We start from the raw sequence: 18,702 nt of genomic DNA, 5'->3' as shown, positions 1-18,702 counted from the left end.
ATTTAAATACATTTTATCGTATTTTTATAAATCTTTATTTTTAGTTTTAAAGTGTGTCGACAGATGGCAGTGAATTTACTTGGGTTACAAAATTTACTATGACAGTACCGCTCTAGTATAAGTTACTAGCGGTGTGCGGCAATTACAGGCGGCCGCAGGTACTTGTAGCGACGCGACGAAATCGCGGAGTGAGACACGCCTGATGTTAGATAGAAATCACATTAAAGATTTTGATCCAAAGATTCATTGATTGAATCGAAATATGACATCGTGGCACTGAGAGGCGATTTGTTAGCCAATACGTAGTTCGTCCAAATCGTATTTCGTTCATTCGTCTACTACGCAGTTCGTCCATTTCGGGATTTAGCCGATATAAACGACACGTCGTCAAGTCGTGCCCCAATTTTATAAAAGGACAATTTCAAATCTACGTTTTTAGTTTTTTTCATAGGAGGGGTGTTAACCCGCCGCACAACCTCCAAATGCTGGAGGACCGCAGCCATTTTTGGTTAACGATTCCACCGGAATTAGCCGAAAAACGTAGCTAAGCTGTGCTACCGACCGTACCCCCATGCACCACCCGGGGGACGCTCATCTACGCCGTGAGGCCCAGCGCGAGGCATATCTACACCTAAATGCAAATGCTTCCCCAGCGCGTTGAAGTCTAAAACTCTACATGTTCCAGGGGGCCGATATTTGAATTTCGAGCACTCGATCTCCACTACATTTAAACATACATTTAAACTCTACTAATAGAATTGAAAATGAGTGGTCAATACCACTAGATTCCCAATATCTTTTGCTCGTATTTCAAAATTATCAATTTCGCCGTTTTCCACAAACTTTCGAGTTTCGAGTGACGAAATCGAGCGCTCGAAATTAAAAAATTGGCCCTCTGTGCTGTTTTTAGGGTTCCGTACCCAAAGGATAAAAATGAGACCCTAACTAAGACTCCGCTGTCTGTCTGTCCGTCTGTCACTGTATCTCATAAAACGTGATAGCTAGACAGTTGAAATTTTCACAGGCGATGTATTTCTGTTGCCGCTATAACAACAAATACTAAAAACATAATAAAATAAATATTTAAGTGGGGCTATAGAAAAAACGTGATTTTCTTGCAAATTTTTACACAATGGTACGGAACCCTTCGTGCGCGAGTCCGACTCGCACTTGGCCCTTTTTTTTATTAAATATTCAATACTTACAATAATAATGATATCACTCGACATTACTTCACGAACGCTTACTGATGTGCCGTACAAAACTCAAAAATTGCGAAATTTTCACTAAGAAATTTTTTGAAAACTTCTCATATTTTTATACAGAAATTGAAATTTTCCATTTTTAAAATGAAGTTTTCCTGAATTTTCTCAACTTTTTTGGTAACTCCGCAACTTACGAATGACAAAGGTCGATGTTTGTTAACCCTTAAGCACTGACACAGAATAAGTAAGTGTTATCATACCACTGAGCCACTGACGTGTTTTTACGTGATTATATATAAACGTTAACGAAATTTCATAACGACTTTGATGACGTACTTACCTCATTCGTACCTACTTCAGCGGGGAAGTGTTAATGTCAAAGGTCCTTATTATTGCAACAATTGAAAGTTTCAATAGTTGCAATAATAGGTCAATTAATGGTTTCAATTTGAAACCATTCATTGACCGAGCGAACATGAAGCGTCTCCGCTTCAGTTTAAGCAAAAATTCTTCCATATATCCTGTATATATTCATATGTATAAAAATATAATAAAAAAATATGTATATGTTTAAATATATGAAATAAATAAATATGTAAATGCAACAATGCCTCAAGGGCCTATTTTAGATTTAAGCTAGTTATTAATTTCGTTTACGTAGTACCACTGTATATATCTTGTATGTAAATAAATGAAATATTAATATGTAAATAAATATTATAGGACATTATTACATAAATTGACTAAGTACAGACCTTAAGGTCGCCCTTCAAGTCACTTGCAAGTTGCAAGGTCTAGGGAATCATGACAAGTGACGTTGTCGTGACGTGTCGTTGTCACGTGACAACGGAAGCGACAACGACAACCAGGGTAAGGTCGCGTTACAAAACGAGGCTTAGGAAGCCGGAGCATCTTTGTGTGGCACAGCGGCGGCGGTGGACACGACCTAAAAAATATTTGGTAAAGTTCTTTGACAAACATTTTATATTTATGGTTCCGTACCCAAAGGGTAAAAACGGGACCCTATTATTAAGACTCCTCTGTCCGTCTGTCTGTCTGTCCGTCTGTCTGTCTGTCACCAGGCTGTATTTCATGAACCGTGAGTAACAAAACTCGTATCCTAACTCCTACCGACTTTTAAATGAGCCTGTATAGTAATGAGCATGGCCTCCCTATTACTAAGACACCGCTGTCTGTCTGTCTGTCTGTCTGTCTGTCACCAGGCTGTATCTCATGAACCGTGATAGCTAGGCATTTGAAATTTTCACAGATGATGTAGATATTTCTGTTGCCGCTATAACAACAAATACTAAAAAGTACGGAACCCTCGGTGGGCGAGTCCGACTCGCACTTGTCCGGTTTTTGATACAAGCTTTTATCGCTGACTGTACTTTTCTTGCAACAGGCAGCTAATACTCATCGAGATAATCGTAACAAACCCAAAGACAAAATTAGGTTGCGTTGTTTTATCACAGAGTTCCTATGGCCACAGGAGGTGACCATAGGAATCATCAGATCAGCTCGATTGTACCATATACCTGCATTATCATCCAAGTTTCGTATGCACCTGAAGTTTCATCTCACCAGTATTTTAAGTCGAAAATCGCTTGACATGTTTTACTCCGTTTTAATAATTTAAAAAATCTTGAAAAAGATAGTATTATAGTTTACAGCTAATACAGTTTTTAAAAAATCTTAGTCAACTTATTTTTGGTCCACTGCACACATATACACTTTTTTAGTCACGACTCCATTTATTTCCCTGCGCCTCTACCGCTATACCTTGAAAGTTCTTTTCTTATCTAATCACCTGTAATTTTTTAACCCCTACCTCTACACCTACATACCCTATGGACCTTCAGACAATGTAATAAGAGCTATTTTATCGTGGCATATGTGACATATTAGCCTTCACATTCCTACAGTCGCAATCAGATATATCGGAGCGGCCAAATGCTCTCAAATATCAGAACAAGCCTCTATTGTCAAGGCGATAAAGTGCGTGATATATTTTTGAGCAATTCGGCCGCTCCGATATATCTGATGGCAACTGTACATGTACATACCTTATACAGAACCTTCATACAATGTAATAGAGAGCTGTTTTAGTGTGGCAGATGTGAGTTGTTAGGTAGTATGGGAAGAACTTTGTATAAAAGCTTCGGAGATGGTGACATTAGCACATTCACTGTGACATCTGTGTTCTGTGTTTAGCAACAATGAAGGTAGTGTGAATCTTATTTTGGAACCTATAATATAACACTTATAATAAATATAAAAGTTAAAGACAAAAATTTAATAATTTCAAAAGACGTCATAAAAACTGTGAGTGAAAATCTAAATGAGTAATAGAAATTATTATTAATCTGAAATAAAAGAAAACAATACATTTGCAAGAGAAGCAAAATTTTTATAAAAAATCTTTTTGTATTTTTTTTCTTAAATAGCAACACGATGAAATCGGCCCGAAATCTGTGCATATTTGGCGCTATTCTTTTGTTTGCAAGAGTTATATAATGTTATTATTTTCAATAGGGGATATAACTACAATGTTCTGCCATCAGAGTGCAGCACTAGCCTTCTTAGTAAACCATAGAGTAACTTATACATACTGTACTATTAACAGGTTTTTGACAAGTTTTCAGAGATAATAAAACATGACATTGATGCATCAAGGCGGTTTGTTTACAGCGAATAACGCGAATCCGAAATTTCGATATCTGCCTCTTCATCGCTCGAATGTATAAGAGTGACAGAGATGTTAAATAACGAAATTTCTATTTTCTTGTTTCGCGATAGGCCCTCAGATTGTGGTAGTGGCGCCCCCTACGCAGAGTTTCGCGTAATATTCTTATTACAACAATACTGTTTTACTATTTTCATCTTTTGACAGAAAATTATTTATTAAATAAAAAAAATATTTTTTTTTTGTTTCAGTCTATTATTGCAACAACCGTTCTGGTGGCCATTACCTTAGCTGAACCACCTCCGTCTAATAGGTAAAGGCTCTCTCTCTCTCTTTTCTATTTTTTGAAGTCAAGTGTTTTCTATCTAGGATATATAAACAAGGCTCACAAAATGTTGTATTATTTCAGCTACCTCCCTCCCCCCGCCGCTGGCCGCAGCGGTGGCTACCCTAGTGGTGGTCCTCAGGGCTCCGGCGTCATCGCAGCCAGGAGTGGCCTGGACCATGGGCACGACCATGGGCTCCAGGCCGGCCACGGGAGCCATGGGCATGCGGCGCAGGGCAATGGATTTGCTAGGTAATTGAGAATTGCGAAAATTGTAAATTTGAAACCTTTTTATTTGAGAAAAAATGGAAAACGTCACGTCACCGCTGCGGGCAAACTTGCAACCTTCCAGTAATATATGATCATTGTCAAGATGGCGCTGTTATTTTCATGTATAGGGTGACAGTTCAGTATAGTATGAAAATATTAGTTCCAGTGAAATTCCGCAACATGGCGCGTGATCATATATTCCTGGCCAGGCTTTACCTAACTGAGTTACCGAAGCCCGAAAGGATAAAATTTCCATTTTGCCTTTGATATAAAAATTTGTAGTATCGCTCGCAGATGCATTCTGCTTGATACAAATTGGTTTTTATAAGCTTGAATGTGATGGACTAGCACTTCTGCAAATTTTATATCAGGGGCTGAAGCATGTACCTGATGTACCTAATTTATAAAATATATGCAAACACTCATAATTTGACTTTATAAATTTCGTTTTGAATATACACATTGCCGGTCGTGTTACCCTCGAAAAATATGGCAAAGCAAAAAGTTATGGTTTACGAATGTTCATCATCATCGTCATCAAAATCTTACGTTGTCCCTGCAAACAAGACTAAGTATTACTTAGTCTTGGGCGTAGCCACGGTGGGGCAAGGTGGGGCAGTTGCCCCACCCTGATCCCTGACCGCTTCTGGTCTCTGACCAGAAAATTAAATATTAATTTAGGTAATTTAAAAATTACTTCGCGAATCGAGCGCGCATGCACAGAGATCGTGTCTTTTATAGTTTCTAGTTTTTTGTCTATTAGAGTTATTTCCGGACGAAGTTAAGATAGTCCAGACGGGAGCAATTTTTAGCCAATCTGATTTAATTGTCTGATGAAATCAGGTGGTGTGGACGCAAACGCGACCACCGATTATGACCGATATTACTGAAAAAATTGAGGTGCATACACAAGAATACCAATTTATGACGCTAGTATTCGCGTTTAGGGGCATTCGTTCAATTTAGAACGCTCAAATATTTAAAAAATAAAAAATATTTAAACGATTAAAATTTTATCGGTAATATCGGTCATAATCGGCGAGCCAAATTGGTGTTTGCGTCCGCACGGCCTGATTTGAAAGGACAATTTAATCAGATTAGCGAAAAATTGTCTCCGTCTGGACAGGCCTGAAGTTACATTATTTACAGGCTTTTTTTCTTCCTTGTTAGTAGCTATTAATTATTAAATCTACCCTAGTCTTGTGCTATTCTCACAACTACAAGGTAGTAAGGAATTTTTTTTTCTGTTACTACTGTACTCAACCCCTGGTTTACCAATAAAAATAAACCAGGGTTCGAAACAAAACAGCCTACGTACACTAAAACTAATAATTGAAATACTCCGTAAAAGTATCGAATCGAAAAAAAATCTTTCAATCGTAATATGATTTGCCTTATGGGAATATAGTTCAGATCCGGAAACCGCTTTCAACTTTTAATATGTTATTTAGTATTGGGTTTCCAAAACTGCCGGGAGACAGCGGCGCCGGCCATCTACTTCAGCGGAATGACTCCCGCCTCTTTGCGAATATTCCATATTGCTCCCAAACTGCATTGCACATACACATGTGGGGTATTAAATGAAAGCCAATTAAATATTCTATATTTAATTTCTACACTGTACTACAATAGTAGTTTAAGAGCAATTTACAAAAGAAATCAAAATGACGTAAAAAAAAAACGATTATTTGGGTTTTACAACCAAACCAAAAGTCGGACGTTAAAGCGATGTACTACAATATTAAAGATGATGTCTCAAGCCATACACTGATATCAACAAAAAAAATCAGACCAAAAATGAAAAAAAAATTGTACCAAAATATAGGTATTTGCCAGAACAACTGCATTAAAGTATAAAAAATCCAAATTGGTCATTTTCAAGTTTTGGAGACCCAATACCATGCCCAACAACATACTAAAAGTTGATGGCGGTTTCCGGATCTGAACTATCTCTTCGACCGTTTCCCATAAGGCATAGTACTAAATTTATCCGCTCCTCTTTCCCCTAACCCTCACTCTCCTGTAGATCGAAAATATTCGAGCTGTTTCAACCGTACCCTTTATGGTAACAGGGTACGGTTGAAACAGCCTCCCCTACTTCTGCCCCACCCCTTAAAAAATGCTGGCTACGCCCATGCTAAGTAATCTTTAATATAATAGACAAATCCTTATAAAACATACATAACTCAAGAAAAATATACATTTATTCAGAGCACATAAACAGCAATAACTGTGGAATGAACTATCGCCCAAGTTATTTCCTGACCGAGAAAAGCTTCAAGAAAAGAGTATTCGTTCATCTTAATAGCCGGCAACGCACTTACAACCCCTATCGTGTTGCAGGACTTGCAGGTGTAATAATTGCTTACCAACAGGCGATTCGTTTGCTCGTTTGCCTCCTATAAACTAAACTCCTAAACAAAATTTTACCGGGATTTGTACTCAGGAACAGCATGTCTCATAGGCCAACTCACTCCTAACTAGACTAGGCCAAGCGACAGATACATTCAGTGCCGGCCCGAGTCCTTGATCAGGGTAGAGCGAATTGGGGTTTTGGCGCCCTTCGTTAAAGCTTTTTACCTTTTTTTTCTCATTTGCCATTTTGGCGCCCCCCTTGCCATCCGGCGTCTAGAGCGGCCGCTTCACTCGCTCTACCCTAGATCTGGCCCTGGATACATTAATTGAAATTTTACTGTTCTAGGAGTGGACTCGGTGGTCTCGGTGGTGTCGGTGGTATCGGCCACGGCTCCCACGGCCACGGAAAGGCTCAGGCCAGATTCGGCCAGGAACAACAAGGGTACGACCATAATGCTGCCGCTTTTGGAAGGAACGCTCTTGAGGAGAGCGGGGTAAGTACAGCTTTCAATATATTTTGAAATCATTAATGAATAAGAACACGAACACGAATTTGAACACTGAAGGTTCGTAGAGGCGTTGAATTACCTAGAGTAAAATTTAAAATTAAAGTATGGTGGTGTAAGGATACCTATTTTCATGGAATTATCATATTCTCGGGACAAAATAAATTAACCGATATGCTCATCTCATCTGACCTGACCATACGTAGGTACTTATTGTTTAGATTTTAGAGTGAACCGTTGTTCACGCACTTACGTCGCACTTAACTGGTTAAATATGTGTCATTTGAACCAAAAGGGTACTTATTGTCGCTTGTCAGTAAGGCGCTATTTCCATTTAGCTTCAATTAGAAATCAACCTTATCAACAAGCGGCAATGTGGTGCATTTTGGTTGAAAACGTCGCATATATTCAGTCGTCAATCATTTTAAAACGAACCATTTTCATACCATTCCAATTAGTAACATGCTTCAACGAATTAAGGCCCCTCATAGACGAATTATGTTAGACTGTCTTTCCACTGAGGCGAAGATAGAGAGAATGTGAAGAGACGTGCGACAATTAACCAATACCATTGGTGAAAATCTACAACTCGTCTCCGCTCCGCTGGATTAGAACCAATGCCATTTCAATGTAATTCCCTCACGTCTCCTCTCATCTCCGCCTCAATAAGAAGTAAGCCTTACGGTAGGTAGCTCATAAAACTTAATAGGCTATGTGGGGTCTAACAGAATAAGTATAAGTACTGAGCTACTGATAAAATATAGTAAAACCAAAGACTAGTGAAATAACCATGAAGTCCCAACACCATAAAACATACGGGACTTTGACAATATAACATATTTTGAATCTGATAATTTGGAGAAATATTTCCTCGTAACTTGCTAGTCTGTGGTCATGAGTACTTATGCTTAATTCTGTGCAGGAGCCGGCCAACTACAACTTCGGGTATATGGTGAATGATTTCGAGGAGGGCACGGATTTCGGTCACCACGAGGAGAGGCAAGACGAGAGGGCCGAGGGGGAGTACCATGTTGTACTGCCTGATGGCAGGAAACAGGTAAAGGATTCTGTATGTCCGTCCAGGCGGCCTAGAAAAGTAAAAAAAAATCGGGATTGCAGATTCTACGAAAACTCACTTGACTATATCCATACATTACCTATTTAAATTTCGATTGCAGGATTAGGCCGGTTGGGTCCCTATCCCTATGCGTAACTTACAAATGTAACGACTATTACATTGGAATATCTTGATTATCTTTGTTGCATACTACATAAACTTTCAGCAGAGAATCCAAGAAGCCAAGACAAGTGGTTTCTAAATTAGGTGAAAGGTTTATAAATATAACGATCTGGCCATCTATCGTTACATCCATCATCTAGCTGAATCTCACCATTCAATTCACCATACACATCTCTCATCGTAATTGTTAAGTTCGATTCGGTGGGCTCACAATAGACTGGATTAACAAATTGGTACTTAATACTTAACCCGAAACCCGATACGACTAAAGTATTTAACTCCAAGCTTTATCGATACGCCTGCGCATTTTATCGATCGATTGAATTCGTTGCTGTTAAACCAGCAATTAACTAAAATCGCTTGCAAAGTCTGTAGAAACCTTAAAAAAGAAATTTCCTCTTACAGCAGTAACAGATGTCTCTTCTTTACATTTTTCTTCCTTAACTTTTATGAAGACTTCAATCACGAATCTAATCCCTTTTTCAGACTGTAAGCTACGAAGCCGATGAGCGTGGCTTCAAACCCCACATTTCCTACGAAGATACCGACGCGTCCGCTCGCTCCGGAGGCTACGACTCGAATGCCAACAACGCGCGCAGCGGCCATGACAGTTTCGGCAAAGGCAACCATGGCAACGCCCGCTCTAACGGCTACTGACTCAATTCAAACTTTGTTTTTATTATCTTAGGTCTCATTTTGCCTTGTAAAATGGCTTGGTACGAATTTATGTTTAAGCGCAAATGTGAAAATACAAAAATATTATTCTATTTGATTTATTGTATTGCTGGCACGAGCTGGCTGTTTTTGTGAATAGGTAAATAAATTTTAATTTTTTCACCAAATTAACTTGGTTTAATTCTATCCAGTATCATAAATCCTCTATGATGGGTTTTATTTTTATTTTTTATTATTCAAGTTTCGATTACCTTTAAAAACAAAGGACTTAACTTAATTTCTAGTAGTCTGTGAGGATGCAGAAAGAGAAGTCATGGATTGTAAGGGAACGCATACATTCTACGACTTCTTTTTCCGCTTCATGGAGTGTGTAATCTAATGCCACAATGGCGGTTGGCGGTCGTGCCATGCCATGCTGTTCCTGAACACATATTAGAGCTTTTAACGTATAGTTGTTCAAAACAAATTGACAGTAAATAAAAACAAAAAAAAACTATACTCATCCTTTTCTTTTGGGTGCTAGCTAGTACTAGTGTAAGACAAAGATAGTATGTCTACTGTACTGTCTATGTTTGAAATGAGTCCTTTGACAAACTATGTATGCCGATAAAGCAGTGTATGAAACTTTAAGTACATAATTGGGCATTAGTAAACACTCGTGTGATGTTTTTATAAAACTCGCTTTCAGTTAGTTCCTTATACCCAAATCGTGTTTTATTATGTATCAGTCACATAAACTAATGTTTTGCATAAAATAATAAGTAACAAACGGAACCTTTAAACTTTAAAGCCTTTGAATGCTCAAACTATTAATGATAATAAGAGCAAATTGATCTCAAATAAACCGCGCTTGTGCGTAAAATTATCAAATATTGATTCACACGACTGTCTGTTCGTCATCGCCTTATTTGTTTAATAATTTTAAGATCTTGGTTCAGAAATGGGTCAGAATTTTTTTTGACAACTAACTATGCCGGCGATTTCGCTCGCGTGTCATTCCGACATCTCCCACCCTTGCACTTTGGTAGATTTTCAAAAATAGTAAAGTCTATAAACAACATTGGAAACAAAACAAAATAATTTTGTTAAATATTTTGATTTGTGTTTTTTAAGTAGTCACACTACTATATATAAATTATAAACTGTAATAGATATCATATAACACAAAAAGTGACGAAGCCCTCCAGTGGTGAAGGCCGTAATTCCGTAAGGAATTCGTATAGAAGGTGCAAGGCTGCAAGCGCGCACTGCTTGCCCTAAGTTGGTCAAAGACGCCTAGTCTTACTAAGATGGCATATAGTCGAGAAATTGGGACGGGTACCGCCGTGGCGAGGTGGCCTAGGGGTTCATAGCCGCGGTAGCTAGACGCCGGTTCGAATCCACTGGAGGGCTTCGTCACTTTTTCTTTAATATATGACATCTATTACAGTTTATAGTAAAGTATGTTAAATTGTTCATCCCCAGAGCTTATGACGGGCCTACGCAAAATAATTGTAGTTTTTATATATTTATTGATAATTGAATGTTTACGTTTTAATTAAAAGAAAATGCCATGAAAAAATTCGCTTGGTACAAGACTATATTTTCATGGGCAGACTCCAACTAAAACTTTAAAGGTTAAAGTTAGCTCAAGAGCAAAATCCTAGCAAACAAGTCTAATTAATTTTTAGTCGAATACCCATATATACCTACTGTAGCAGTATAATAGCGAGAGATCTGACGAACAAAATTTGAAACAGAGTAACTGAGTAATTGTGATAAAAGGTATACCGGTGCGATTTCTATTACCTTCCGCCTTCCGGCCATATGTATTGTTCGGCGCGCCACATCTTTTGTTTTCTTCTAATTTCCTGGCTGTACCCTCTTTAGTTTATTACATACTAAATTTCATCAACATCGGATTATGTACACTATACTTTAGGTTCTTTACATCGGACGTTATATTAGCCTTTCTGTAACTAGGTATATTAAATACAACCATATATTCAATTAAATCAATGAGACCAAGAGTTTTAATGAGAATATGGATTCATATTGACCTTGGTATCATCAAACTACATAAACTATACCAAAATAAACAAACACTTAAACTACACATCATCCATACATAGCGAGGTTCAAGATAATTTTGTCAACTTATACTACTAAGTAAAGTGTCCAGGTAAAGTAAGCTAGTATATTTATAAAGGTTGTACGGATTTAAAGGTCAAGATATATTGATGGTTCAATTCGTATTCAATCACCAAAATAGATAGACCGTAATTTAATTGGTGATTTTTCCAAATTAAAGATCATGTTATAATAGTGGGTGCTGAACGATTTTTCGCATTAATAATTGCATAATCAGATCAAACACCAATTAAATATTTTCAAATATTTGTTGAGTATAGCCTTGTGTTTTTATGGGTAAAAATGAGTATAAAATGATGACGTTTCTGTGATCAGATATCATTCGGTGTTCCTTGATCTCAGGCAAACCAATAGCAATATGAAGGTGCGTTTAATTAATTTAATATGTAGTTAGTGTTTGTGATACTTTTTAAATTAAAGAGTTAAACTCCATATAGTGCTTCATACAAAGTTGATTTTGTGATAGTTATTTATTTTTAAATGTGACCTACCGGACACATAAATCGATTTAAAAAACGAGTATACGTTAAAGTTTAAAAAAGCGGACAATTTCTTTTATGTTATCAATGTAACTTCTATTTCCATGTTTGGCCCAAATGATAATAAAAACTATTTAAATGTTATTAACCCTTGAATGCATAGTGATGTATGTATGTACACAACAAAAAACATATAATTTTATGCATAATTAGGTAAACTCTATTTGGTCCTGTATAATTATTTTGATCGTAAATTAATACGCTTTCCGTTGTTTTATTCAAATTTGCGCAGTATTTAAGTTTAAAAAAATTACATTTCTTTTAACACGAAAGTGCGGAAAATTGGGAAAATTTAATGATTTTTAATATGTAATTTAGGCGGTTTTTTCGGGGTTTGTAATTATTTATATTTAAAATCTTTATTATAGGTATATTACAAATAGTATAAATTTCTAATGGTAGTAAGATTTTTGATATATCTTTTACCAATAATTGTATAAATTTACATAAATTATTATTCACCCTATGTAACTTCTAATACTGGTTAAGCAGTGAAAATCGATGTTTTAATTTTTATTTTTATTTTTCCTAGAATCAGTAAACAATTATGTAAGACATATATTAATTCCAGACAAAAAGAAAAAATCATGCATTTAAGGGTTAATCCAAAAATTGTTATACTAAGGGCCACTTGCGCGTTCCAAGGTTAGCCAACTAACTCGGAGTTAACCGTTTATACCACAGGGTTAAACTGTACTGTATAAACGGTGAACTTTGAGCTAGTTGGCTAACCCTGGAACGCGCAAGTGGTCCTAAGTATAACTATTTTTAGTTTAGTAAAATTTAAATAAAAGGAGTATTATCTATTCATTTTTTATCGAAGCAAATGTATAATAAAGATTAGTGCATTGGCCCACAATATTTAAAACAAATATCGCATTAGTTGCACGCTTTACAGGGTGAAAAACAAATGTAATAAATGTATTTTTCCCAGGTCCTTGCTCTAGTAATCTTCGCGGTGGCATCCGTATCCAGCTCAGGGTCTGGACCTTACCTCCCGAGCGGCTGGAGACCTCAGGGTCCTGCCTTTTACTTGCCTTCAGAGGTTCAGGTGATACATATTATTTAACCTTAGATAATATTTATGTAACTTTGTATTTTCCGAATGTTTTAATGTTTATATTCTTTTTCCTCTGTTGTTATCAATTCTGTTCATTGATACTAAAATATACTAAAATATATACCGAGATATTAAATAATCTGATATTAAATAATTAGATTTACTTCACAAATATGCTTAATAAAATTTTAATACAAATTACACTTAAGCAAAATATACTTAACTAATAATTACAATCATTACTAATAGAAATGAAATTAAAGCAATGAAATAAAACTAAAAACTACTTATATTGAAATAATTCCTTGAAACATCTCAATGTGGGAAAACTTTTTCAATTATTTTTTTTCAAAAAATTTAGCCTTTTATTTAATTCAGTGGCAAAATTAATATAAGTAAATAAATGAATGACCACGATAATAAAAAATACGTATGACATGACTACAAGAACAAATTCATTTCAAACCAATAGTAATCTCAATTAATTTCTCATTTCACATTTTGCAGAAATCATCAGAAAATCCTCTACAAGACGTGATCCTCAATGAATCCGAAGCATCAAGCTCAGATGCCCTCCGCGAATACGGTCCTCCCAAAGTGGTCGAGGTCTCCCAAGACCTGACCAGCCAGGCCCTTCCAGAGACCGAGACCGAGCAGGCCTTCGTTGCTATTGAGGCTAAGTTTGCTGAAGAGGTCAATGGCGAAGTGAAAGAAGCCGGGGAAGTTACAGCCGTTGAAGAAGCTAAGGAAGCTACTGAAGCTGCTGTAGATGCTGTTGAAGGTAATTTTAGTGTTGTTTTAGTGACTGTTTATAAAACTGTTGATTATAATTGGTAAACACTTTTAGTCAAGCTAATAATGTCGACACTGATAACATTATAGAGCAGCCGGAAATTAATTTTAAGAATACTACGTAAAAATAGTTAATTGCTACTTTTACGCTGCTTTCAGTTATAAAAACAATAAAGTATTCTGAAATATTGGGCCTAATTATGAATTTCAATTTTTATTTATTTCAGTAACCGCAGAAGAAAAAGCCATTGAAGAAGCAGTAACTGAAATTAATGAAGAAAAAACCACGGAAACTGTACAAAATATACCTCAAGGACGTGCTATTGATGTTCAAGCCATTGAAGAAACAGTAGAAATCCAAGAAGCGACAACTGAAAAAGTAGAAGCAGCTACTGCTCAGGTTACCGAAGTTAAAACAATTGAAGTAGATAGTAACGTTGAATCTTCACAAGTTGAGCAAGTCAGTCAAGTTCAGGAAGTACAAGAGGTCAGTCCAGCTGAGGTCCGGACAGTTGAAGGAGTGCAAAATGTGGTTGAGGCGCTTACTAATTTGGAAAAGGAAATTAAAGCTCAACAGGTAAGCTTTTTAGCATTTGTCAAATAGTTATTAATGTCATTTAGAAAAAAAATCAAAAAAATCAAAATTGTTTTATTTCATTCAAAAACTTTACAAATATTATAGTGGCTGGTGTCTCCTTTTAAGTTATTTACAAAATAACCTGTGCTAGGAGGCACCGCTCTTCCATATCCAAATTACAATTTTAAAATCCAAAATTTTGTAATCCAAATTACAAATTTAGAATTGGTTTGGATTCGAATACTTAGTTTACAGGAGAATATCGTTGCAGAATTTGTAATATATGCACTTAGAGCAAAATCTAGTACTATTCAGTAGATACGTGGATTAAGCTTCCTTGTCGTCAGTCACATTGACGTTATTAATTATTTTAAATTATATGTTTTTACAGGTTCAAACCAACGACGAAGCAGTTGATGTGAAATCTGTGCAAGTTTTAGGGTAAGTTACGAGTAAGCGTAAATTTTCTCTCTTCTTTTTCTTCTTTTAAGTATATAGAATTCTATTTTCGTGTTTTTTTACATTGTTTATTATAGATTTTATCAAAATTGCCAGACTACTTTTTATTTCTAAGAGGTTTTTCAAGATTCTCTACGAGAGTTATAGAGGCATCATTCTCATGACTAACTTTGAAAATTGTAATAAAGTCTTTTCACATTTCAGTTCCGTGGAGCAAGCTACTGAAGGTTTCCTGGAATACGGACCCCCTGGCTTCAGGGAGTACGGACCCCCTCAAGCTGAGGATCTCGTCAGGACTGAAGGCCTTGTGCAGGTACTATAATTAATTTTTTTTTGTATGTACCTATACTTAAGTCACATGCTAGAAGACCTTAGCAACGCAAGCCTCGAGGTTGGACTGAAGATGAATATGTCAAAAACCAAGGTCATGACTAACAGCACAAAACGTAGGATTGAGATAAACGGAGAACACATCGCATATGTCCAAGAATACCTTTATCTTGGCCAAATAGTCTCTTTCCAGGCGCGGCAGGACAAAGAAGTCCAAAGACGCACCGAAAACGCCTGGAAGAGCTATTGGTCAATGAAACACCTGATGAAGGGAGACCTACCTCTGTCACTCAAGCGTAGGCTTATGGACATGTGCGTACTTCCAGTTCTCACCTACGGTGCTCAGACCTGGTCTTTGACGGAAGCTCAGAAGTCCAAACTCGGGGTTTGCCAGAGAGCTATGGAGCGCAGCATATTAGGTGTAAAATTAAGAGATCGAGTCCGAAACACCACGCTGCGCTCTAAGACTCAAATAATAGACGTAGCTCGGAAAGCGGCCAAGTTGAAATGGGACTGGGCTGGTCATGTCTGCCGAATGCCGGATGACTTGTGGGCCAAGTTAACCACGGAGTGGGAGCCCCACGAGTCTAACCGGGGATCCGGCAGACCTCGTCGGCGATGGCGGGATAACTTGGACTCCTTCTTGACAGGCTGGCCGGATATAGCATTAAACAGAGACGAGTGGAAAAAGAGGGGGGAGGCCTTTGCCCAGCAGTGGGACACAGTGGGCTCTGAATAATAATAATAATAATAATGTACCTATACTTACTCTTTCTCCCTCTGTGGTCGCTCCCTCGTTACTGAGGATCATGGTTATCGGTGGATGTGGATGCTCCACACCTGGTTTTTATGATCTGCCTCCATCGGTGGTTCATCGCGTCTCTGACGACTGAGCAAAAGTTGGTTGAGGATGGGAGCCCTTTTACTTAATCGCTCCATCTAGTTGGAGACCGTCCCCGGCCTCGTTTGCCTTCCGTGTTACCAACAATGATCAACTTTTCAAGGCTTTCATCTCCCCTTCTCATTATGTGGGAACAAATTTCTATCAATATGGTTTTATCCGATATAAAGTCGTGCAACTGCCCGCATACCTTTCTCTTAGTTATGCCGTACTGTAGGGTATGGTCGGTTTTTTATCATCTGTCAACATACCTGTCACGTTCTAACAAGTATATAAGTGCGAAAGTGACGCATGACATGTGATAAAAATGCAACCATGATAGCCTCTGGATTTCAACTTGCATTTCTTAAGATGAATTTCGAGATAAAAAGTATCCTATGTCTTTAGGTAAACTACGTATTGTCAAAACAAAATCTTATTTAAATCTATCAAGCAATTTTTCTGTATAACAACAATTACACAAACTATCACATTTAAACTATCAGTAGAATATTATCATTAACTGTTAATTGTTAATACAGTTGTTTTTTTTTAAATATTGAAAAGTTTATTTTGACTGTATTCTGTACAGGAACAGACCGAAGAGGAGCAGAAAATTGAGAGCAACGAGACAAGGAGGCGAAGATTCTCTCCTAAATTAAGGTACCTACTTAGAGACTTTTTACATACACTTTAAGTACTTACTTTACTAGTAAATAGTGTGGGAGTAATTCTCTAAGAACAAAATTAAATTACTTTCTATGAAAATATTTTAATTTGTGTTATTTCAAGTACACACTGCTATTAAAATTACAAAACGAGAAATGTCATATACGAAGGAAAACACGACCAAGGCCTTCAGTGTCCTGGAGTCGAACCAGCGTCGTCCGTTTACGCGACAGATGCCTGAACCGCTCGGCCACCCGGTCGCGGTGGCATGGATCGAAATTTCCAAGTTATATGACAATTTCTTGAGGGCTTGTGGCGCCCCCTGGCCATCCCTGACGTAGAACAGTATGAAAATATTTATCAGTACGGTTTTTACTCACTATTATTTTTAGTCGCTTTTGGCGACATGTTTCGGATTCTTTGCACTGACAGTGCACGACGTACAACCGCCGCGGACACTCGTGCCTGAGGATGGATTCACAAAGAATCCGAAACATGTCGCCAAAAGCGACTAAAAATAATAGTGAGTAAAAACCGTACTGATAAATATTTTGAAATATGTCTCACGATAGTTTAAGTGCGAATAGAACAGTATGGTTCGACCTCCTAGCCGAATCAACTCAGGAGGGAATAATTAGTGATAATTAATAATTAATTAATTAACTAATTATAGCGGGGCGGGCAGCAATAAACCTATGCGCATGCAATAAAGATATAAAATGATGTCAATGTATGAAATTATTCGGGCGTCCTTACTTTAGTAGTGCTAGAATGCCCTAACACCAAATTTTGTGGCAACATTGAAGAGCTCAGGATACATCAAGACCTTGACTGGAAAAGCCGTGGATTATTTTAAGAATTCTAGTTTTATATTTTAATTTCATAATGCAGTAACATGTCAAGATATGCCATATGATAATAATAACTTAAGTGCAAGCTCTTTTTAATTTTAGACAAAACCAATGTTTTAAATTAACACCAAATTTTAACTCATTTCATTTTTATATTTTCAGATTCCGAATAAACGGTAACTAGACGCGTCAAAACTAGGAACGAAATACATACGTCTTTTGACATCTTGGCAGGGCTAACCCGATTGAAGCGATAGAGGCAAAATTCTCGTGGTTATAGTATATTGTACGTAATTAGTATTGCAAATGTTACTTATGTCTTTTAAATAAAAGTATTGAGACATATATTCACTGTTTTTTATTCCGTCGGGATCTTTCACCATTTTCCCGACTTATACCATTCTAATTTTCATTTCAAATAGGTACGAGGAAACTAAATATGTAATAGTTAAATTAGATAGTTTAATAAAACTATGAAAACGGATTATATCGCGTATGAAAACGTTACGCGATGATCCAGACCTTACTATTCTTCGAGCGGATAAGGGAAATGCGACGGTTGTACTTAATACTTCAGATTATAACCAGAAAATTAGGGAATTATTAGCGGATACTACAACCTACAAACATGTAAAGACGGACCCGACTATGAAAGTATTGAAAACCACTAAAGAACTAATTAGTGATTACTCGGACAGCCTTGATCTGAATGTTGCAAGTTTAGTTCCTGACAGAGATGGGCATTAATCGATTAATCTTTTAGTTAACTAATCAATCGATTAAAAATATCAATCGTCATTTTTTAATCGCGATTAATTTAGTTGCGATTAAATTAGTTGTGAGAATGTTCGACTAACAACTAAATTAGTTTTAGTTTCAATCGACTAAATTTTACGATTAAATCTATATTAAAACTACGTAGTCGCCCGTTTTTGCATTTTTTATCTTGCAATATGTAACTACAAGTACGTATGTATGTAACATACGGAGGTACTCGTATGTTGTAACTATGTTAGTTTGGGTAGAATTTTGCGACTTAATTTGAAGCAGATATCTTCATCCGATTGAGCTAAAATTATGTATACACATTTAATTTGAAATGCTTGAATGACAATGCAAATAATGCCATAATATTATTATAACGATATATTGG

The 18,702-nt window shown here is 36.8% G+C and overlaps 2 protein-coding genes across 2 annotated transcripts; both read left to right on the top strand.

Moving 5' to 3' along the window:
- Positions 1-3,424: 3,424 nt before the first annotated feature.
- On the top strand, positions 3,425-9,441 carry LOC134751703 (pro-resilin-like). Its single transcript, XM_063687148.1, has 6 exons — positions 3,425-3,430; positions 4,143-4,204; positions 4,301-4,468; positions 7,188-7,335; positions 8,270-8,404; positions 9,074-9,441. Exons 1-6 carry the CDS (start codon positions 3,425-3,427, stop codon positions 9,242-9,244), a joined length of 690 nt encoding a protein of 229 aa, XP_063543218.1. The 3' UTR covers positions 9,245-9,441.
- Positions 9,442-11,735: 2,294 nt separating this feature from the next.
- LOC134751702 (probable serine/threonine-protein kinase kinX) lies at positions 11,736-17,733 on the top strand. The gene is made up of 8 exons (XM_063687147.1): positions 11,736-11,756; positions 12,866-12,982; positions 13,499-13,772; positions 14,011-14,360; positions 14,752-14,801; positions 15,024-15,132; positions 16,622-16,692; positions 17,712-17,733. Exons 1-8 carry the CDS (start codon positions 11,751-11,753, stop codon positions 17,731-17,733), a joined length of 999 nt encoding a protein of 332 aa, XP_063543217.1. The 5' UTR covers positions 11,736-11,750.
- Positions 17,734-18,702: the final 969 nt, after the last annotated feature.

This window comes from Cydia strobilella, chromosome 23 (assembly GCF_947568885.1).
Source record: "Cydia strobilella chromosome 23, ilCydStro3.1, whole genome shotgun sequence".
NCBI classification, from domain to species: Eukaryota; Metazoa; Arthropoda; class Insecta; order Lepidoptera; family Tortricidae; genus Cydia; species Cydia strobilella.
This window is presented reverse-complemented; position numbering and strand designations above follow the sequence as displayed.